At 52.0% G+C, this 21,041-nt stretch overlaps 7 protein-coding genes across 7 annotated transcripts; 4 read left to right on the top strand and 3 right to left on the bottom strand.

The window, feature by feature from the left end:
- Positions 1-209: 209 nt before the first annotated feature.
- On the top strand, positions 210-1,592 carry C7974DRAFT_435406 (42 kDa endochitinase-like protein; the record flags this gene model as incomplete). The annotated part of the gene is made up of 5 exons (XM_046145059.1): positions 210-223; positions 273-556; positions 603-630; positions 683-1,453; positions 1,502-1,592. 5 exons carry the CDS (start codon positions 210-212, stop codon positions 1,590-1,592), a joined length of 1,188 nt encoding a protein of 395 aa, XP_045995830.1.
- Positions 1,593-1,606: 14 nt separating this feature from the next.
- C7974DRAFT_222302 (methionine aminopeptidase 2-like protein) lies at positions 1,607-3,618 on the top strand. The gene is made up of 5 exons (XM_046137193.1): positions 1,607-1,765; positions 1,815-1,967; positions 2,014-2,627; positions 2,677-3,189; positions 3,238-3,618. The coding sequence occupies exons 1-5, from the start codon at positions 1,723-1,725 to the stop codon at positions 3,292-3,294; spliced, it is 1,380 nt and encodes a 459-aa protein (XP_045995829.1). The 5' UTR covers positions 1,607-1,722; the 3' UTR covers positions 3,295-3,618.
- A 1-nt stretch (position 3,619) lies between these two features.
- Positions 3,620-8,815, bottom strand: C7974DRAFT_222286 (kinase-like protein). The gene is made up of 2 exons (XM_046137192.1): positions 6,504-8,815; positions 3,620-6,451 (listed from the first exon to the last, which is right to left on the bottom strand). The coding sequence occupies exons 1-2, from the start codon at positions 8,680-8,682 to the stop codon at positions 3,762-3,764; spliced, it is 4,869 nt and encodes a 1,622-aa protein (XP_045995828.1). The 5' UTR covers positions 8,683-8,815; the 3' UTR covers positions 3,620-3,761.
- A 141-nt stretch (positions 8,816-8,956) lies between these two features.
- On the top strand, positions 8,957-11,207 carry C7974DRAFT_222274 (spindle pole body formation-associated protein-domain-containing protein). The gene is made up of 2 exons (XM_046137190.1): positions 8,957-9,237; positions 9,290-11,207. Exons 1-2 carry the CDS (start codon positions 9,180-9,182, stop codon positions 11,062-11,064), a joined length of 1,833 nt encoding a protein of 610 aa, XP_045995827.1. The 5' UTR covers positions 8,957-9,179; the 3' UTR covers positions 11,065-11,207.
- Positions 11,208-12,717, bottom strand: C7974DRAFT_222279 (peptidyl-tRNA hydrolase). Its single transcript, XM_046137191.1, has one exon. The coding sequence runs from the start codon at positions 12,293-12,295 to the stop codon at positions 11,351-11,353; it is 945 nt and encodes a 314-aa protein (XP_045995826.1). The 5' UTR covers positions 12,296-12,717; the 3' UTR covers positions 11,208-11,350.
- Positions 12,504-14,133, top strand: C7974DRAFT_464708 (DNA repair protein-like protein rad14). The gene is made up of 2 exons (XM_046146275.1): positions 12,504-12,894; positions 12,942-14,133. Exons 1-2 carry the CDS (start codon positions 12,802-12,804, stop codon positions 14,073-14,075), a joined length of 1,227 nt encoding a protein of 408 aa, XP_045995825.1. The 5' UTR covers positions 12,504-12,801; the 3' UTR covers positions 14,076-14,133.
- Positions 14,134-14,869: 736 nt separating this feature from the next.
- Positions 14,870-21,004, bottom strand: C7974DRAFT_473724 (chitinase A1; the record flags this gene model as incomplete). Its single annotated transcript, XM_046146572.1, has 9 exons — positions 14,870-15,552; positions 15,614-19,402; positions 19,462-19,938; positions 19,993-20,127; positions 20,184-20,443; positions 20,497-20,580; positions 20,632-20,718; positions 20,768-20,804; positions 20,854-21,004. 9 exons carry the CDS (start codon positions 21,002-21,004, stop codon positions 14,870-14,872), a joined length of 5,703 nt encoding a protein of 1,900 aa, XP_045995824.1.
- Positions 21,005-21,041: the final 37 nt, after the last annotated feature.

The raw sequence follows: 21,041 nt of genomic DNA, 5'->3' as shown, positions 1-21,041 counted from the left end.
CCATTCAGATCACTGCTCGGATATTCGCCGTTAGAACACCAAGCCAGCCCATTCACCTCACTTGAGCATCACAGCAAACGTTACAGAACATGGTCAAAAACACTGTTCGTGCGATGTGCGCACTTGTTTGCGTGATCTTATGCGTTGCGGCAGGGACCTCAGATTATCGCACCTCAACGTGGCCGGATCGATCCCAAAAGCGATTTGTTATGTACTTGACAGGGTAAATCAAGATCAGTTCATAGAAGGTGCCTGCATAACAATGACAACAGGCAGCATGATATCGTCCCAGAATCATTCTTAGTATCAAGGGTGACCCACGTTGCACTGGCTTTCATGAGATCCGAAGTATTCAACGTCCCAAATCAGGAAGAATGGCCATTGTTCACAACAGTTGCTGAGGTCCGTACGAAATTCAAGAGTGGGACAAAGATCCAAGTAGCGATTGGGGGTTGGGGAAACACCGACGGCTTCTCAGAAGCAGCAAAGACAGAGCAAAGTCGCAGACTCTTCGCTGAGAACATCAGAGCCATGATTGAAACCACTGGTGCTGATGGTAGGCAATTTAGGTCTTTGCAGGCACGCAATGCTGACTTAATCAGGAGTTGACATCGACTGGGAATATCCCGGGTTAGTCTAGTCGTCAACCAACTCCTCCTACCCTCCACTAATGTATGATCAGAGGCAACGGCGAAGACTATAAACAACATCCAAATTCAGAGAAGGCTTGGGAGATTGAGGCTTATCCCAAACTCCTTGCCGAGATCAGAGCGGCGATTGGGCCACATAAGCTCATTACAGCAGCAGTGCCGGGCTTGCCCAGGGACATGATAGCTTTTACGGAGACGACACTACCAAAGATATACGAGTCGATCGATTTCCTAAACGTCATGTCGTATGATCTTATGAACCGACGAGACGGCTTCACCAAACACCACAGCGGGCTAGATGGCACAATTCAAGCCCTGCACGGTTACACAAATCCAGCCGTCCACACCAAAAACTTGAATATTGGGCTTGGCTTCTATATCAAGTGGTACAGAACTGCAAGCAATGAAACGTGCGATCTTGTACCGGCTATCGGATGTCGGACTGAGCTGATGGAAGATCCAATAACGGGCGCTGATCTGGGCAAAGCGGGAGCGTTCTCGTGGCACGATGAAGTACCTACCGAATTGGCAGATTCATTTGCAAAAGCCTTGAAGAATGGAGTGGACGACATGACCGGGGGGCTGTTCAGAGGGCACTACTACATGGATAAGCAAGAAAATATTTTCTGGTCGTGGGATACACCAGATAGTATCGGGAAGAAGCTTGACACGCTATTCGACCACGTCAACGGCCATGAAGGATACAAGGACCTCAAAGATATTGGCGGCGTGTTTGCATGGGGGCTGGGAGAGGATGCACCGCACTTTGAGCATCTAAAGGCTGCGAATGAGGCACTGAACAGGTGGGAAAGCAGCGCATCCGAACACCAGGAGCTCTAAATGTTGTTCAGTATCGGAGCCAAAGATTCGGCTATCAATCCGTTGCTGAATTGTGAGCCGGTGTTGCTGCAAAAGAACTCCGTGAAGTACATACGGAGTTGATTCGCGTTAGCGCCGAATAGGAAAGGCGCAGATCGCACTCCCATTCAAAGTGCTACCCTTTGTGACTCTCTCTCCCACTTTCTACACAAGAATCACAGTCGAGTTTCATGAATAAAACTCAAGATACATCATGGGATCACAGACTCCAGAAGACCAGCGTCGAGGTCCAGATGGTGTGAAATATATGTTCGTACTCGGGCCACCATGCTGACAAGCTTGCAGAATCATCGGCTGGCTCTACGATCAACACTAACAACCCTCCCAAACCGGCAGCAGCAAGTGGTTTGGTTGAAGGGGTTCTCGAGGGAAAGGATGGAGACGACGATGACGACGACTACGAGAGCAATGAAGGACCTGACCTGAAGGTCGACAACGGTTAGTTCATTCTGTATTGGCATTCCTACAGTGCTAAGTCGATAAGGTAAGAAGAAGAAGAGAAAGAGAAACAGGACCAAGAAGAATAAATCATCACTCGTGCAGCAGACGACTCCTCCCCGTGTCGCACTCGCAGACGTGTTCAAGAATAAGCCATACCCGGTGGGCCAGATCGTTGAATATGCAAACCGCAACGAGAATCTGCAGCGCACAACGAATGAAGAGCTTCGACACTTATCAGTTGTCAATAACATGAACGACGAGTTCCTGAAGGACTACCGCAAAGCCGCCGAAGTCCATCGCGAAGTCCGCCATTACGTGCAGAAGATTGCAAAGCCTGGAGTCACGATGAGCCAACTCGCTGACGAGATCGAGGATGGTGTGCGTGCTTTAGTTGGCCACCAAGCTATAGAAAGCGGCGACGCTCTCAAAGCTGGCATGGGATTCCCGACCGGGCTGTGCCTGAACAACGTCGCTGCTCACTGGACACCTAACCCCGGTGGCAAAGACATCGTACTCCAGTATGACGATGTCCTCAGTGTGGACTTTGGAGTGCACGTCAATGGTCGGATCGTTGATAGTGCCTTCACGATAGCCCACAATCCAGTCTACGACGACCTCCTCGAGAGTGTCCGAGCCGCCACCAACACTGGTCTCAAAGTCAGTACCCCATCAAACACTAGTCACGTCCTACTCACACAGAACATAGGAAGCCGGAATCGACGCCCGCATGGACCACATCAGCGCCTGCATCGACGAAGTAATGTCATCCTACGAGGTAACCCTCAACGGCAAAACCATCCCCATCAAACCCATCAACAACATCACCGGCCACAACATCCTGCGCTACAAGATCCACGGCGACAAGCAAGTCCCCTTCGCCAGAACCCGCACCAACCAGCGCATGGAAGAAGGAGACGTCTTCGCCATCGAGACCTTTGGCAGCACGGGCCGCGGCTCTATCCGCGACGACGTCGGCGTGTACGGCTACGGCCGCAACGAGAAAGCGAGTGCGCGCGGGCTGCACCATGCGTCTGCGAAGGCGCTGTTGAAGGTGATTGATGAGAATTTCGGCACGCTGGTGTTCTCGCGGCGCTATCTGGAGCGCGTGGGGGCGAAGAACTATCATCTTGGTATGAAGTCGCTGGTGGCGAATGGGATTGTGGAGCAGTATGGACCTTTGGTGGATGTACCTGGGTCGTATGTTGCGCAGTTTGAGCATGTAAGTGTGGCTACTGGATGTGTGTAGTGCGTGCTAATTCGGGTATAGACTGTTCTGCTGAGGCCGAATTGTAAAGAGGTCATTTCTCGCGGAGACGACTATTGAGCAGTGAACAAGATGAGAACGTGGAGGAGCTTACGAGTAGTGAGCATCGGCTCAAGTAGCGTGAAGTTGCTTGGTGTGGCATTCAACATGTCCTCCTCACTTATGTTATCTCGGCCTGGCTTCAACAGCCTCGCGTTCTTGTCGGTTTTCATTTGATTTGTAACTGGGACGCCTCTTAGTAGTGCCTCGTTTCGGCTGATCCTGCCAACATTTGATTTCCATACTGCCTTAATCATGGCACAAAGTCCGGCAAGAAGCTTGATAGTGTTTAGAAGAAACCATATAGCAAGCTTGAAGCATCAGTCTACACCGATCGCATCTTCCTGACACTCGATTTTCCATTCCGCAACTTGTGCCGAACTCTCACTCATCTCTTTGAAGTCTAACTTCATGTTCGACAACTTTGCGGCAGGAACAAGACTTGACATGTGCATCCTAGTTCTGTATTGTATATTCTAGCGTGACCTTCAGCTATCGAGGTCGTACAATAGACAACCTCCAGTCCTGAAGTTGTACACGAAGGCTTTCCCGTCTCCCACACCACTCCCCTTCTCGCTCTCTTCACCCTTGATCTCCCTCCATCTGGCGCGATACCCCAGCAGCAAATCATGCAGCTCCTGCAGATACTTCCGCTCCACAATGGGCAGCTTCTGTATCACGTGTCGCCACGTATCCGGATCGCTTAGCCTTGTCTCACGTACAAGATTCATGACTTCGTCCTTGGTTTCGATGGCTGCGATGGGGGCGTCTTGAAATGATTCGAGGAGTTCGTGAGAGCGAGATTGGGCTGCTTCGACGATGGCCCATTTGTTGCTCTTCTTGGAGCGGTGGTGAGAGATGAGCACGTCGACGTTTGCTCGCGTCGATGGCTGACTTGCTGGGCCGGGATTGTGCGCGCCTTTGGTCAGGCGATGGGCAGCATTACCTTCTCGGGCCTCGCGGTCGCGTGTTTCGTTGCGGAGGTAATTGAGCAGATCGGCGGACCGCAGGTCGGTGTCCTCTTTCTTCGCAATCGACTTGACTTTGAGGTCGGGCTTATCAGGGGCAACGCCGTGTTTGATGATGATAACCCAACTGTGACGGTCATCGCGATAGTGGCGAAGTACGTCCTCGAAGTTATGCGCGTCGACAGAAAGTTCGGCACTGTAGCCGTGTGCGATCAGTTCAGAGACCATCTTGACACCCGAAGATCGAAGAACGTTCGGATCGAAACTAGCGACAATGCAGTCGCAGCGGCGTGGCATCCAAGAGACCGCTGGTGTATCTTCCTCAACGTGTTTCTTCAGAAAAGTGGCTTTCTCTGGCTTCTTTAAGTAACGCGTCATTGAGCTGACTAGCCTGTCCCAGCCTATGTTGACGCCAACCGCATGATAGCCAGTGCCGGTCCTGTTGTAACCAGGTCCCTTCGGTCGATACTCCTCAATGAGCTTGTCATAGCGACCGCCAGCGGCAAGAACAAGACGCTGTTTAGTGTCGAAGAGACATTGGAAGAGAATACCGCCTGAGTAGAACTTCTCATTGAAGCTGCTGAGCGCACTGAGGTAGACTTTCCTTTTCACACCCCAGAGTTTCATGTAACCGACGACAGAGCTGAGATGTGCGAAGATGGCGTGAGTCCGGTCGTGATATTTGGTGCCTTCGAAGATGCGTCGTAATTTCGTGAAAGCTTTCTCGGGTGTGTCTCTCCAATCGAACCGAGCCAAATCGTCAAGCGATGTAGACGAGATGCCGATGTCTGAAGAGCGGAGATCGTTGCGTACAGACTGCCAGTTGTTCTTGCCAATATTTAGCTTGCTAAGAACCGCCTTGACTGCAGGTCGCTGGGGTACACTGATCCTACAGAAGTCCAAGACGATCTCCAACAAATTCGAGTGGTTGATGTGGAAGCACATTTGCGTCGACCGTAGGGAAGGGAATTCGTCAATGATCTCGTCGACTACTTTCAGTACTTGAGCCTCTTTCAGCGCAAGGTCAAGGGTGTCGTATGAGAGAATGTCGAAGTCAGCCTCGCCGCTACTCAACGGTGCACCACCCGTGTACGTGTCTCGATACACATGCCCCACGGTGAAAGTCTTCTCCAAGAAGGGAGCACCCCTGCCAATGCTGCGAGCATGAGGTAAAGTGAAGTCGTAAGGCAGCTGTACCAATGTACCCGAGGGATCGAAGAGCTTGACAACGTTATTGTCCGCATAGTGGTCTGACCAGGGCAAAAGCAATTGGCGCTGAACTTCCACGGCACCATGGCTTCGAAAGATCATAGCTAGCCTGTCTTTGACCAGGTTCTGGAGAAGCACGTCGTTCGCTTTCATGTTCTGAGCAGCAATACCCATGTCCCATGTGTAATCTTTCGCTTGGGTGTCGGGCTTCTGCGAGAACAGAGCAGTCATCATTTTCGCGTAGTGCGGCGAGTTGCGGTCAGAGAGAGCCTTCAGTGCTTCTTTAACAGCTTCATCCTCAATCTGTACAGGTACTTTGCCAGTCCTTAGTAGCTCAGCACAGTTCGGACGCTCGGACGGCCGATGACTGATCAAAGACATGATGATGCTGCCCTGCAACGATTTTTGAGGAGTGTCGAACTCGGCAGGCAAAGCGTGTTTGCGCTCGCGCAATATGCGGATCTCTTTGTCTCGTTCCATAGCTGTGCCCAGTGGATAGCACATTTCGAAGAAGATGATGCCCATGGAATACATATCTACTCTGTCGTTGTAGTTGCCTGCGACAGTCGAACTTAGCTCGGGAGCCACGTATAGAGCCGTTCCAACACTGCGTGTCATGTCACCACCCACATCGGGGTTGCCGTTCGACATCTTGCTGTCAGGCCTTTGGTACTGACCACTTGTGGCCAAACCAAAATCACCGATCTTGGGCACTTTAGCCATGTCGATGAAGATGTTGTCAGGCTTCAGATCGCGATGAATGATACCATGGCCATGGATATGAGCAAGCCCTTCTAAGATCTGTCGGAAAAGCCTCCAGTACTCTTCTGGATCATCGTAGAGACCTCTGCGAATGAGATCGCGCAGGGTTTGCTTCTCGCAGAACTCCATCTGGATGTACAGGATAGACCTAGCTGGTCTTGTCGCAAACGTGCCAGATGCAGTTCGTCTCCGGACCAAGGGCGAACGAGGGCCGGCACTTGCAGTCCCCGTGCCGTCTTCTATAGATCTTGTTAGCTATTTGTTCTGGTTATAGACTCTGAACACACATACCAGAATCTGAGCCAAAGACAACAGCCCCATCATCTTCGTCGTCCGAACCAGCCTCAGAACCGAACTCGATCTTGTAGTCGTTGGAGCTAATGAAGTCCAGCCCTGTACTTCGGCTGTAGGTGACGCTGTGAGTCCCGCCAGGAGATACGTTGGAGTCAGAGTCAGGTTCGTCCGAGTCGAATGCAGAATCATCGTCAGATAGCTCGGAAACGGCGCCGGTATCTTCTTCTGGCCAAGCTGTATAGTAACGGACGACGCAGGGGTGATTGAGTCGTGACAACAGCATGACTTCGGAAAGAACCTCGGTCAATGCTGAGGCGGACTTTTGCTTGATCTTTTTGATAGCGTAGATACGGCCATCTACTTTGTTACGCGCCTTGACAACTTCGCCATATCCTCCCTTGCCTAAACGTCCTTGCTCAACCCAGTCCTCAGCATAACGAGAATAGGATGGCCCGACACCAGCGGAGGACTCGCGACGAAGCCGATAATGGCCTAGAGACGAGGACGAATGTCGAGAGCGCATCGGTGTTGGAGGTCGATCGTATACTGGTACGTCATTTCGCAGGAACTCGCAGGGTATGAGGTCGAATGCTGAAGGTCGTTTCCGTGGATCAGGCTTGAAGAACTTTCGCATCATTTCCTGGAGAGGTTCGGAGCAGTTCAACGCGTCTGACAGATCTTTCGGTGAGTTGTACTTGTGTGGTACTTCCAGCCCAAACAACATCTGTAGGAACACCACACCTAGGTCCCATACGTCGGTCTTGCGGGTCCTCTTAGAATCCTGACCAAGCTCGGCAGGAACCCAGAAGGCAGACCAAGAGGATGTGAAGGCCCGTTCGCCTCGATACAAGTCTCTCAAACTGTGCAGACTCTCCTGGAATGCTGCATCTGCCAGTTTGACAGAGACAGTTCCATCCGAAGATTTGTTGAGCAGGATGTTGTGCGGGAATACGCGCTTGTGTACGATGCCGTTGCGGTGGAGGTAATCGAGGGCTTCCAAAAGCTCGATTGTCCAGGAGCGCACTCGTGCAACCGGGATCTGCCCATCGTCTTCGATCTTATCCCCTATCGACCCTTTATTGGCGTGTTCCATCAGAATGTTGATCTCCCAACCAGACTCGGGAAGATGCTCAATCTTGAAGTCGAACACACTGAGAACAGCGGATTGCCGCAAACGCTTTGCTTCCTCCATTTCCGCCTCAAATTCCATGATCGCTTTTTTCAACTGTTGAATCCTAGAAGCGTCTTTATCGCCGATCTGAACACGCTTGAGAACGAGTGTTATATTTGCTGTTATCCCAATCGGTTTTACCAGTAGCTCCTCAGTCACAGGACCTTTGCGGAAAGGTAGCATGCCTTCCACAGCGCTGCACTCGATGACAGCGTCTTCCAACTGTAACGATATAATTCTGTCGAACGATACATAATTGGCGCTGTTGGCAGTCTGGAAATATGATGTTGGTGTGATGACTGACGTCCTGTGGCTCTTGCGTTTGGCCATCAGATCCTTGCGTCGCATTTCGTCGCTAACCATTTGCTGCAACGTGCGCTCTTCTTCGGCTTTGGCTTCATCGCGCTTTTTCTGAAGGTCTTCTTCATGTTGCTTAGCGAGCTCGACAGCTGCTGCCTCTTGCACAGCACGCTCAGCGCCCAGGTTTTCGAAAGCACCATCTGTTTCACGCACTGCAACCTCATCCTCCAGTGCATCCTGAACTTCAGTGGCGATCTCATGGAGCATGACTTCTCCTACCAATTCAGCAGGTTTGGTCTTTAGTATGTGCTGTAGCCTCTCCTGGGTACGTTTGCGGAGCTTGGTAGTTCCTTCCAGAGTGATGGTGGGAAGCGATTTCGGGTAAGTCACTGTGAGTTTGGCACACATTATGACAGAAATGGCTTCGTTGGAGAACGACTTCAATTTCAGTCGTATCTCTCGATCTGCAGATTTGCCCCATGCTTTTTTCGGTTCTGACTCTTCGTAGTCTTCCATGAACACGGCCTTCAGAACTTCCCGCTCGTCCTCCTGTGCTGCCTCATAAGTCTCCGAGTGCTGAGAGACCAATGAGGGGCGCATGGGCAGGGCGTCTTGAGTCGGACTTGCTGGACCGGGGCCATTAGTTCCATTAGGGGAAAATACATTTTGCTGCTTTTTGTTTCGCGGTGTCCTGTGCGGTGCCATGTTGGGCTGTCTCGTAGCTGGTTGAAAGTGCCGTCATGAAGAGGAAACGGAGAGAGGAGCAGCCGAAGCTGCTGCCCTTACACTGCAGACATGTCGTGTTTAAGTGTTATTGTTGTTGTCGAGGAGTGAAAGGCGTGGCTATGACGAAGCGCAGACTTCGCAGCCAACACGTCGAAGTAGCGGTGGGGCAGTTGCCCCCACTAAGTTGACGCTAGACTAGCGCCCGGACGCGCCTTCCTGCACCCATGCAGCGTTGTGAACACAAGCTGAAGCCAGACATCGTATCTTCTCCCTCTGCACTCTCGCAGGATTGGAATCTATCGCGCTTCTCTTATGGAAACCCGGCTTGTTCCTCTCTACCCTGCAGTCGGCGCATACTGGTAACGACTCGCGCTATTCGTGCACCGTATCGGCGAGTAAACAAATCGAAGACAGTAAACAAACCCGCCACAACCACAACACCTTCGCTACGAGGCCGTCGCAACGCGCACAACACTATGTTTTCCTGGATCACTGGGCCGCGCATCACGAATGTGATCGAAGATCTGCAAGCAGGTACGCGGTCTTGTACGCACAAGTCAGCAGCATAGACCTAATCAGCCTCCAGAGCCCGCCTACGAGTCTACCTTTATTGACCCACCCGAAACGCCAGCTCACCAATTTGCCGTCAAGGCGTTTAAACACGCGATATTCGGTACGCCTGCACCCGAAGATCTGAACAATGCGACAAGAAAGTTCGAGACCAAGGCCAAGATAGCCTCTGCGAATGCAAAGTTCGTGGAGTTCTCTGCGCCGAAGAACGACGAACTAGCAGGATCGCCCACAAAAAGAGCTGGTGGCATCCTTATGACCCCAGGAACAGCGAACAAGGGAAGGAAAACTGTATCTTTCGGGTCACAGATCGAGGACAATGAAGGAAAAACAAACGGCATCAGTAGGAGCGGCATACCGAACAACTGTCCAGGGAAGTTTCCTAGCCCCTGGACACCTGGTACGGAGCTGAAGCTAGACCCCGAGAGCGATAAGAGGCCACGTACCAAGCTTACTGAAGCCTTACTCGATGCGCGCACCACCACCCAACCAAAATCTGGACAGAAACAGAAGGCCAGAGATGACAGCGACATTACCATGGATCTTGGTGCGCCTCGCTCAGACTCCGGCAAGTACTGGAAGGAACAGTACGAGAGCTACGCAGAGCGGAGCGAGAAGGAGATGAAGAAGGTTGTTGCGAAACAGCAGCTGGCTAAGAAATTCGCAATGAAAAAAGACAGCGAGGTGACAGAGCTGGCCACAAAGCTCGAGCAAGAACGTAAGCGGTTCCGGTCTCGGGAGCGAGAGCTCGAACAGCAGAACAAGGACTACCAAGAGCGACTGCGTCAGGCCATGGGTGAAAGTACGTCAACGAGCATGGAAAATGCAGCCTTGAAACAGCGAATAGCCACTTTGGAGAAGGCAGTAGCGACAGCTGGTACGCAAGGGAAAGTTGATTTTTCGATCTACGAAGACTCTAGCAAGGAGGCGACACGAACACGGAAAGAGACCGAGGCCGCGACATTCGTGCCATCGCTGAACATGCCACCCTCCGGCAAAGAGAACAGCTCCCCGCCCAAGTCAAGACGCGCTCGCCGTCAGACTGTGCCGGACGACGCGACTCGTGCTGCTGCTCCGTTGCGGTTGGGAACGGCCAAAGACGAAGCCTCGATCATGCTGGCGAAGTCTCCCGCTACGCACATTGAGCTGACAAAACCATCACTTGAGCCACAAAAGTCATCAAGACCCTCAAGAACACCGCTCAGTAGCCGTCGAGTGAGCCCGGCAAAGGAAAACGTCGGCCCTTCACCCTCTGTTCCGTCCAGTCCTTTGCCTGTACCTTCGCCAGAACCAGACCCTTGGATGAATATGGACGAGAGCTCGATACCCCAGCTTGACAAGAGGGCAATGCCGACAGCAGGGTCGCCCTACGTCAACCCTTCGTGGAACCCTCCCCCAAAGAAACACCGGACTTCCAAGTCCGTGTCGCAGAGCACAAAGTCAGAATTACAGGCCATCCGGCAGAAGATGGAGAGTGCCGATGCGAGGACAGAGGCGAAAACTAATCAACCCCGTGTTGAAGAGCAGCCTGTGCTCGACTTAGAGGCACGGCTCGCAGCGTTGTCCTCGAAGCCAAGTAAGAAAGACGGCACCGAGAAATCGAGATCTGAACCAAGCAAATACTCACCGACTGATCCGAAGTTCGACCTTGCCAAGATCACGTCCCATCATGCAGAAGGGTCGACCAAGGTCAAGCATGACAGGGTTGAGATGCTGCCCGTCGACCGAAAGTCTGAGGCGAGGAAGCGGCTTGAGGAGAGGAAGAAGCTGAGGAAGGCTGCTCCAGTATGACCGGATTACGATTTGCTTTGAGCGTGTATATCATTCCTCTTCTTGTAGGGCGTCACTTCACAGCTGGGCTGGTGGCTATGCCCGGTTTTTGGTTATCGGCTATTGATATCGGAGTAACGGATGATACCACACAATTCACTTCGGCGGTAACGCGTTAATGGTTCTGATATACTTCCTTGGCTCTCTATGCAATGTCTATGGGTATCTTTTTCCCTCGTCGATCGTACAACAAGACTAGATGTGGAATGAAACGCTCGTAGACGCAGCTTCAAATGCACAAACCACTCTACTTCAACGCAATCAATCTCAACGCATCCACCACCGCCGGCGCCGCCCTCTCCAGTCCATTCCTCTCCGCAGACCCCATCTTCCCCAACACATACCGCGACACCACGTTCGGATCCCTGCTCTCAGGCCGCCCAATCCCAACTCCAACGCGCCACCACTTGACTGCCCCCAACTGCTGCTGACAACTTTTTAACCCATTGTGCCCCCGCGCACTCGCCCCGCTCTCTCGCACACTCACCTTCCCCAGCGCCGACTCCAGCTCGTCATGCACAACCACCAGCCGGCCCTCCTGCGCCGCGCCGTCCCTGCGCTTCAACTCCGCCAGCCACGCGGCATACGCTTTCTTGACGCCCACGCCGCTGACGTTCATCAGCGCCACCGACTGCCAGAACGTCCAGTCGTCTTCGGGCGGGCCGCCCTGCGTCTTCGCGTACCCGCCGAGCAGCGACAGCGAGAAGGTCGTGTTGTCCGGCCGCGACACGAGCCCCGAGAGCCCTTTTGTGAACGGCTGGTACGACTTGCGCGTCGCGATGTAGCTGGTTACGATGTGGCCCGCCGAGTGCAGGGTGTTTGCGTATGCGGCGCCCGGGTTGCCGATGCTGCAGATGAGCAGTGGGAGGGGGCCTGCGGGCGGCATGTCGGCGGCGAGGAATTGGGGTATCGACGCTGTTGCGTCCGGGTTTGCGGGGGCGGTGGGTTGTTTGGGTTGTTTGCGCGCTTTGGGGGGTTTGGCGGCGGGTGCGTCGGTCTCGGAGGATGTGTCTGGCGGCGTTGGGGGGAAGTTGTGGGCTTTCTTCTGCTTTCGCAGGTCGCGCTTGTTGAGGCCTGCGCTGCGGTTGATGGCGCCGTTGCTGAGGTATTGTGTCGCAGGGATATTTTCGGGATCGGCGGCTGTTGGAGCCGTAGGGCTGGCCACGTGCTCACGTGTTGGCGCGACAGACATCGTGCCGTGGCGAGAACTTTTTTTTATGATTTAGGTTTGGAATTCTAGAGAAGGGAAAGACGCTGCCTACTTATTGCAGGAATTCTTCCTTTATCGATGACGAACATCGGGTTCAGTCAGTAGACTGGTCTGTTTCGTTCGTGCCATAGTTTGAAGTGTACAGCCACATCAAAGAGTCATCCTGCGGATTTGTAAGGGCGGCACCATTCAAGCCTGACAGCAGCGCCCTTTTGATTTATTCAATAGCAGCACAGCCCTCTTCATCCCCCTGCCTCACTCTTTGAGATTTCACGAATTTTACACCTTGTGGGATGCGATTTGTAAAGTCGCGGAATGACGTATCGGTGATTACTTAGCGCGATCGCTCAGGAACCAGGGTCTCGATCACGGCTCCGCATTGTGACATCCGCCACTGTGACGCTGAAGTTTGGCCAGCAACAATTTTCGCAAGAGCTTTGTCTGCAATCCTCCCTCACCACGCTCGTTCCGGTTCATAGTATCACAATATGGCTGACAGGCCGGCGACGCCACCGCGAGCCACTCGCTCAGCGGGAAAGCTGCCGCCAAATCCTCCAACCCCGGAGCAGATCAGACGAATGGTAAGATATTTGGTGTAGGCCATGTCCTAAGTACTGACAAAGACCAGGAAGAAGCTCGGCTCCGAGCAAAAGCACAAGCACAGCAGGCACAGGCAGCCCGACCCCCAGCGCCTGTTGCCGGCACAAAGCGCGCATACTCGTCCATAACCTCATCCGCCACGCCCACCCAGTCCCGTAATGCCAGCTCCACACAAGAGTCTGGTGGGTTCATTCAACCGCCCTCAAACTCATATATCCACCAAAGCAAGAGCAAAGATATCAAGCGCGCCGACTTCATCGACTATGACTTCAGCACTATGACCGACACAAAGGGCGGGTTCCTCAGCACGACCGACGACCCGAACAATCGCGCCATGTGGACCGGCAAGAACCGTGAAGAGCAGAAACCAGAAGGCATGACGCTCGCCGAGTGGGAGCGCGAGCAAGTCCGCAAGAAACTCCGCGACGCGCGCGCCGGGCCCTACGAGCCAGGAATCTCGATCCTGAACGCCGTGAACGGCAAAGACGACGCCGGCGACGACGAAGCCGCGCTCCTCGAAGCCGCCGAGAACGCCGAAATCGAAGCCGGCACCTACAAAGGCAAATACGGCGACGGCAAGAAAGACGTCCCCGGCAAATGCCGCGAGTGCAATAGTCTTGAAATCGACTGGAAATGGGCCGACACGTTCCACATCAGCGTGTGTGCGCGCTGCAAGGAACTATTGCCGGACAAGTACAGTCTGCTCACCAAAACCGAGGCGCGTGACGACTACCTCCTCACGAACCCGGAGCTCGCCGACGAGGATCTGCTGCCGCATCTCGAGCGTCCGAATCCGCACCGCTCGTCGTTCCACAACATGCAGCTCTTCCTGCGACTCCAAGTCGAGGCTTACGCCTTCAGTACTAAGAAATGGGGCGGTGCGGCTGCGCTCGACGAGGAGTACGAGAAGCGCAGCACGGTGGCCAAGGCGCGCAAGCAGAAGAAGTTCAAGAACAAGCTCGAGGATCTCAAGCGCAGGACACGGGTGGAGGCGTATAAGCGGGCGCGGCTGGGCGGCGAGGCGGAGTTTGGGCAGAAGATTAAAGGGAGATATGATAGGCATGAGCATGAGTGGGGCAGGGGGATGCTGGATCCGGAGACGGGGCTGACGAGGAAGGCGTGTGGGGAGTGTGGGATGGAGGTCGAGGAGTTGGAGTTTTGAGGGGTGTGGTGAGATGTAATATGATACCCAAATGAATGAAGTTTATGCGCACGAATGCGAAGAGCTCTGGATTGGTCTTGAAACCAGTAATTTGACGTTCACGTGACCCGTATAGAGGCCATTACGCTAGATGAGCGGCTGTTGCTGTTGCGCTTCTTCCCAGATTACGATATGGACATGGATAACATTGCGATAATCGCTCTCTGCCATGTTCAGATACGAGTAGTACAGACGTCGAGGTTGATGTAAAGCGATTTCCTTCGGTGCTGGGGGTCACTTTCAGTGACCGTCAAGAGCGTATCCTACGGCGGAGCCAAACATTTGAATACTTGGACGATGCGCCTGCGAAGACGTCTTCATCGAATAGGAATTTGAGGAGCACGATCCAGACTTCTGGCTTGCGTTGCTACGGACAATGTATCATGATCCCGATATGGGTGCCTGTGGAATGGCGTTGAATACGGTAGCTAGTCGGCGAAGTTCTGGGTGCGGGAAGCAGGTCTACTTATCATTGGACTGGTATGTCTTGGTGATCTTGGGGCATTGAAGCTACGAGGAGTTCCGTGAGTGTAATAGCCTTGATGGACTTTATAGGGGTTGCTTACAGCATAGGAACACGATGGCGAGCGTTACCTCTCAGCTTTGCCGTCTGCATGGGCTGGTACCAAGGCTTAACCTTTGCAGACTGCTGAAAAGGCCTGCGTTGATATGGTATAATACGATACGTTTTGATCGTTGGATAAACTTGCCAACTATCGATCCCTTGTACCTCATAAAACAAAGAAACTTAACTATCAAGAAAGAGGAAAACTAAACCTGCTATCCGGTAATATAGCCTCAGCAATCGGTACATCTACCACAATCGGTTCCACATCATCCACCCGCTCAACTCCGTACACAGCCTCATCGTGAAAGTAACCGATCGGCTCAGCTCTCTTTGAGGGCGCGTTCTGAAATGTTGCGCCCACGAAATCGATCCTGCATCCAAAATATTTACTGCGCTGGAAATGGCCACCGGCTACTGCCTGTTGAGTCGTGCCATCCCAGCAGTATCCGTTGATGTTGGTCCCCTTCTTGAATTTGAAGCGCTGTTGCCCGCGGAGCGAAACAGCGCACATGATCCAAGCCGAGCCTGCCACGACTGTGGTTGCAGGCCTAGTGCCTGTGATTAAGCCATTGGCGAAGTTACTTCCGGGAAGATTGACGTTGTTTGCGTTGGCGTTGACAAGAAATAGGGTGAAGTTCCTCTTGTGATACCAATCCTTTTTGTCGTCCCCGATGTTCTCTCCGTGGCGAAGGTACGGCCGAGTGTCTGCATAAGTTGTGAGGCGCTGGCGGCCGGGGTCACCGTGCTCTGTGAAAGACTTAGCTCGGTTCCACCCCACCGCGTCCCAGGGGACGTAGGATGGTTTGTCTTCGGTAGGTTTTCCGAACTCGTTAAAGTACGCTACGTTTGTCGCCACGCCACTCAGGAGCCCTGCATCGTGCGTTAGTAAGTAGAACTAGTAAGATGAGTGAAAGGAAACAATGTAACTTACTGTTGCAGTTTCCCTGCAAATTCTGCTGCCAGGTTGGGGCGCAGGTCCTTGTCGTCCCCAGTGGGTTCGTTGGGTTCAAAGCGTTGTCTCTAAGGGCATACTGCCAACCCCACCCTCCTTCTTCGGAAGAAGCGAACGGAAACTCATCGCAAGTGACAAGTGCAGTATTGATACCGGTTGCAGCTTTGAAACGCGCGTTTTCGCCTGTGGCGCCGCTGCAAGGGCTTCGTGCCTCACTGCATGTCTCGCGTCGACGGTCGTCGTTGTAGCTAGGATCCCAATGTAACGGAAACTGATCTGTGTTGATGCCATGGGCCGTGAGATACCGTCTTACACTGGTACAAATACCTGGAAGCACGGCGTTACCGACAGGCCCTTGAAGATTGACATTAGAGAATCCTATAGACGCGCAGTTGTAATACAATCGTGGTAGTGTGTTTGGGCAGTCGGTTGGAACGCGTTTCCGTAGTTCCGGAATAGCTCGCACGGCAAGACTATGGTCGTGGCTGGGTGAGAAGGAATGTCCGTGTCCACGGGGTCGGAATTTAGATGTGTTGGGAAGGTTAGCTGAGCATGGTGAGCCGCCGGTAGTACATTTGAAGTCACCAAGCATAAACTCTTGCTCTTTCCCATCGGCGCGTGAATGAAGTAAACGCACGAAGTGATCTGATCCTTCGATCGTCCGTACACTGAGGTTCGAAAAAGGAGGCAAATCCAGATCTGTATGATTGTACAGATTCGCGGAGAGCATGATCGAGTCTTCGGGAGAAGGCAGGTCGTACAAGTAGACAAGATCTTTGACACCAAACATAACGTTGGGTAGCGGTTCGTCGGACAGGTCCCACGGGTTTGTCGAGTTTGTATCACGAGCGCTGATCGATGGTCCAGACTTGACTACGATGGGACCATAGATGGGGATGTTCTGCCAGGCTACAGCCTCAAATTCTCCAGACTTCCAAGAGCCGTAAAGATAGATTGCTGCCACAGCATTCATGCCAACACGCCAATGCAGCTCGACTTTGTACCCATACTCCCAATTACTGGTTTTGCCATCCGTATCAGCAGTGGCGTGGGCTTCGAAGTAGAGCGTTGTGTTTGTATACACAGCGACCTGCGCTTGAACGAGAGGCTCTTTGAGCAGTCCGATGTCGCCGCCGACCTTGATACCGCAGTTTATCTCGGGGGTGATGCGCAACTCAACACCCACAGTCGCTTTGACACCCGCTTGGAAGACGGGCGAAAGACCTTTATCATCCTTATCGAACTTCTCCATCTTGCTGCTTGCCTTTTGTCGCGTGTTGTCGTCATTCGGCATATACATCTCAATGGGATCCATGGTATACTTGGCCCCAACCTTCATGTTCCCAGAAACCGTAATACTGCCCGCAAGCTGACCCCACAGATCGAGTGACGGTCCAACAGTTGCAATACCCTTGATCGATAGACCAGGGTATGTGATCGTCGAAATTAGCTTCTTCCTTTCGCTCTCGTATCCAAGCTCAGCATTGCCTCGGATATCAACACCAGCGTAGATGCTGGGCTGCGCTCCCAGAAAGACGTAAGTGTCGATGAAGCTCGGTGGCACAATTGTGCCCGAGAAGTAGTATGCGTACCGTGCACCCATTTCCATTCGGACCTCCGCTGTTATGTCGAGACCAGCTGTGATGGTGACTCCGGCGTCGTTTGCGCATTGCAGACGACCCGAGTAGATATTGAACATCTTCGAGAGACTCATGGGGAGGAACCCAGCATCCTCTTTTGTGAGAGTATTAAGCTTGTTCAGCCAGTTGGTAAAGGTACCCCACCACCGACGTTCAACGTGATTAGAATCAGCTAGGTCGGCGGACCGTGTACCCGCTGGCGGTAGACCCTCAGGACTGAAGTCGGCTTTGCCTTCCGTTGCAACGTGGAACTCGTCGTGTCTGTTGATGTAGGAAGAATTTTTGGCCTTGTCAACTCGATCTCTCCAACTACTGTAGTCCATGTGGTCAGAAGCTGAGCGTTTCTTCCGTTTCGTGGGTTCATCGGTAACAGTGTCCCAGTAATCTTTCAGGTTGGTATAATCTACGCGCATGAGAACTTTCTCGTCATCTGCTCTCTTGATAGCAGCAAAGTTGTAGTCGAACGTTAACCTGTAGATGCCATTTCTAGGGATACCACTTGTGTCTCGTTTGCGTATAGCCCATGCTGGCAGACTTGGCGGCGAAGACTCAGGCGTCATAGACACAACTCTAGCATATGGACCCTCTCCGATGTGATTTGGAAGTTTGATGATAGTATCGGTGGCGCCTTTGTGGAAGATCTCTTTGCACTGCTGTGAGTCGTGCGGGTGATTACAAAATATTAAATGGCTTTCCTCAATGTGATCGAATGTGGCATCGATGACAGACTGGTTGGTCGTGACAAATGACCGAGGGACTATCTTCTTCGGTTCCTCTTCAGTCAAAAAGGTAAATTGCTTGCCGAACTGTTTGGCAATTGACCCAGGCGGCCCGTCTAGCATGACAAATCCGTACGGGTCGTCGCCATGGTCGACTTCAAGGTTGTTCGGGTTTGTGTCCTTGTTATTGTTTCCAAAGTTGTTGGACCATTGCCAAGTGACGTCGTCGTCCTTATCGTCGTATGCGTTACTCCAAAGATAGGCTGGGTTCACTGGCCAATCCTTGGTCAATCGCGATGGAGGTGAGCAACAGAGTGCGTTATCCATGACGTCTGCGTCACAAACAAGGCTCTTTGCTTCGATATTTGGCGGTGTGGTTTGCGCCTTTGTTACCATCAAACGCCCTTCGAAGCAATGCTTGCTGCTGCAAATGCCATTTTCTTTGCAGTAATCGCTTGTTTGGCCATTCTTGCATGCGGGAGATGGAGACTGATATTTCCCCATAAAGTAATCAGGATCATTGGACCACTTGCAGTTCTCGAGAGGGTCGTCTTTAGGGCAACAAAAGGATCTGAAATTCCGATGTGTCGTGGTTCCACCTGAACCACCGTTGCCCATGCCCGTTTGAACCTTGCAGAGGTCTCCATCATCTTGATCATACCGTGTCGCGACGCTAACTTCATCAGATGAACAGTGTCCATTGTCGTCCTCGGTCCAGTCGCATCCAGTCCAGTGGCATTTCTGTACGATGGGGGTAGAGTCGCAACAAAGCTTACGGGTGCCAGAGACACATGCTGCCTTTCCCAATGGATCAATGTAGGTGTCCTGGTTTAGTTCGAATTGCGACTTGCCACATTCACCACTGCACCCGAAAACGTTGCGCTCCGGAGCACCAATCCATTCGCAATTCTTTGGCATGGCTTTAGTAGGGCAGCACACGTGTTGAAACTTGCCTTTAGGACAAAGAATAGAGTGGGATCCGTCGTCGAGATTGGGAGGCATCGCGTGGCCGATTGCCACGGAGGAGAAGCCTGCCTTGCAGATCTTACTACCAGATTTTTCGTCCGTACAGGCATAAGTGTTGTAACAATTCTGACCCGTGTACGCAGCAAGATCTTCTACCAATCGTTTCTCCTCGTCTGGATTGAGCGAGCTGTCTTGCAGGCCTTCAGAGACGGCTTCTTGGCCAAACAATCCGATCAATGCGTCGTAATTAGCTGAGTCGAGACCGAGGTCCCATATCATCAGACCCTTGAGGCATCGCGAATACATGTACTTCACCTTTGCTTGAAAGGATTCAGCATCATCAAACGAAACCCATTGGTTGGATCCGTAGGTCATCCATTTGACAGAAGAAGCTTCGTCGTATTTCACGCTGGTGCTTAAATCGCCTTGGTGTGACAACACCTCTGCAGATGAGTGCATTAGTAAACTTCTAAGTGATGTCCTCTAAGTTGTAAGGTCTTACCGTTGTATGAGAGAATACCCGGCTCATTTGTACAGTCACCGGCGAAGCCCGGTCCGGAAAACTGACATGTTGGAGGTGTTGAGCAAGATGGGCTCTGCATGGTAAAACCTCTACCGTAGAAGCCGAAGCCCATGACAACCTTTTTAGAGTTGATACCATTTCTCCACAATAGATCCAGACCATCTTCGATCTCGGTAATGTTTGTATGGCCTTTCAAGTAAGGCCCAGTCCAAATGTTGTGTTGATCCCAGATGCCGTGGATGTCATACGTCATGACGTTGAACCATTCTACATATTTCTCAAGGCGGACAATATCGAAATGTTTCAGATACCAGAGACTGGCAGGAAGAGTTAATGTCAATTGCCACCCAGGATCGTATGAGTCGAAAGCGTCTCTGATTTCGGCGCACAGCAGAACGAGATTAGAATAATCACTGGGGAATCCGCCCCGGTCAGGTGCTACTGGATATTCCCAGTCTGTCCTAAGTCAATAATCGATACTCGAGTTAGCAGAAGAGATTGAAGACTTACCCAAGTCTACACCGTCTAACGAATACTTCTGCATATACCGGATGAGAGATTTGATGAATTTCTGGCGATTCGGCACACTAGATGCCATATCGGAAAAGCGGGTCTCTGTGGGTGGATCATTGAAGACCCAACCACCTGAGAGACATAGTCAGCCAATCGTATGTACATTGATAGTTTAAAGGCATTCTTACCAATAGCAATGTTTACTCGCAAGCCAGGATAGATGTTTTTCAAACGAGCGACTCGGCCTGTAATGTGACCAACCTCGTCGGTGATTTCATGATCAGCTGAGATGAACTCGAAGGCTACGTTGATGTGTGTCAATACACCAGCGGGTATGTTTTCTGGTTGCATTGAGTCACAGGAACGCTCAGCGCTCCAAGCTCCATAGTAACCTATGCGGACTTCGGCGTCCATCGCTTCTGTACTTTCGCTGCATTTACTAGGCCGACTGGAACGTTAAGGTTAGAGATATACACGACGAATACATCAATGACTACATGCCTGATTGGTCCGCATTCCCCTTTGTCTTTGTTCTGGCATTCACTAGTACAGTGTTCTGAATCGAATCCACAAAAGCCGTGTTTACTGAAGTCACGAGGTCAGACATTTCTGCAGCGGTGTGTTTTGCTATCTTACCTGCAGCAGACGTTTAAGGGACACTCGAAGTTGTCTTTGGTGGCATACTGTCCACATTCTGCAGTCGCATTGCAGGTACCCTGGCACCTGAATGTGTGTCAGCTCTTTGCCTCTCTACTGAGATTGAGTGACTTACCCTGTTAAGCAGAACTCGTCGCCAAATCCGCATTTTCCTTGAAGACATGAGTACCGTGTGGGTTGCAAACACACTTCACACTGTACCTGAAGAACTACAGCAGCCGACTTTGCAGGGCTCAAGTGAACTGCAAGTTGCATCTTGTTGAGCAACTGAGAAATTTACAATGATAGATAAGAAAAGAGCAACAAGTATTGGAAGGAACGTATAGGCCCAAGGGCCTCGGAGTTTGCCCATAATGAATGTGAGTGTACAACGAGTGTGAGAAGACGCA

Source organism: Boeremia exigua (genome assembly GCF_020726555.1).
Source record: "Boeremia exigua strain MPI-SDFR-AT-0100 chromosome Unknown C7974scaffold_8, whole genome shotgun sequence".
NCBI classification, from domain to species: domain Eukaryota; kingdom Fungi; phylum Ascomycota; class Dothideomycetes; order Pleosporales; family Didymellaceae; genus Boeremia; species Boeremia exigua.
This window is presented reverse-complemented; position numbering and strand designations above follow the sequence as displayed.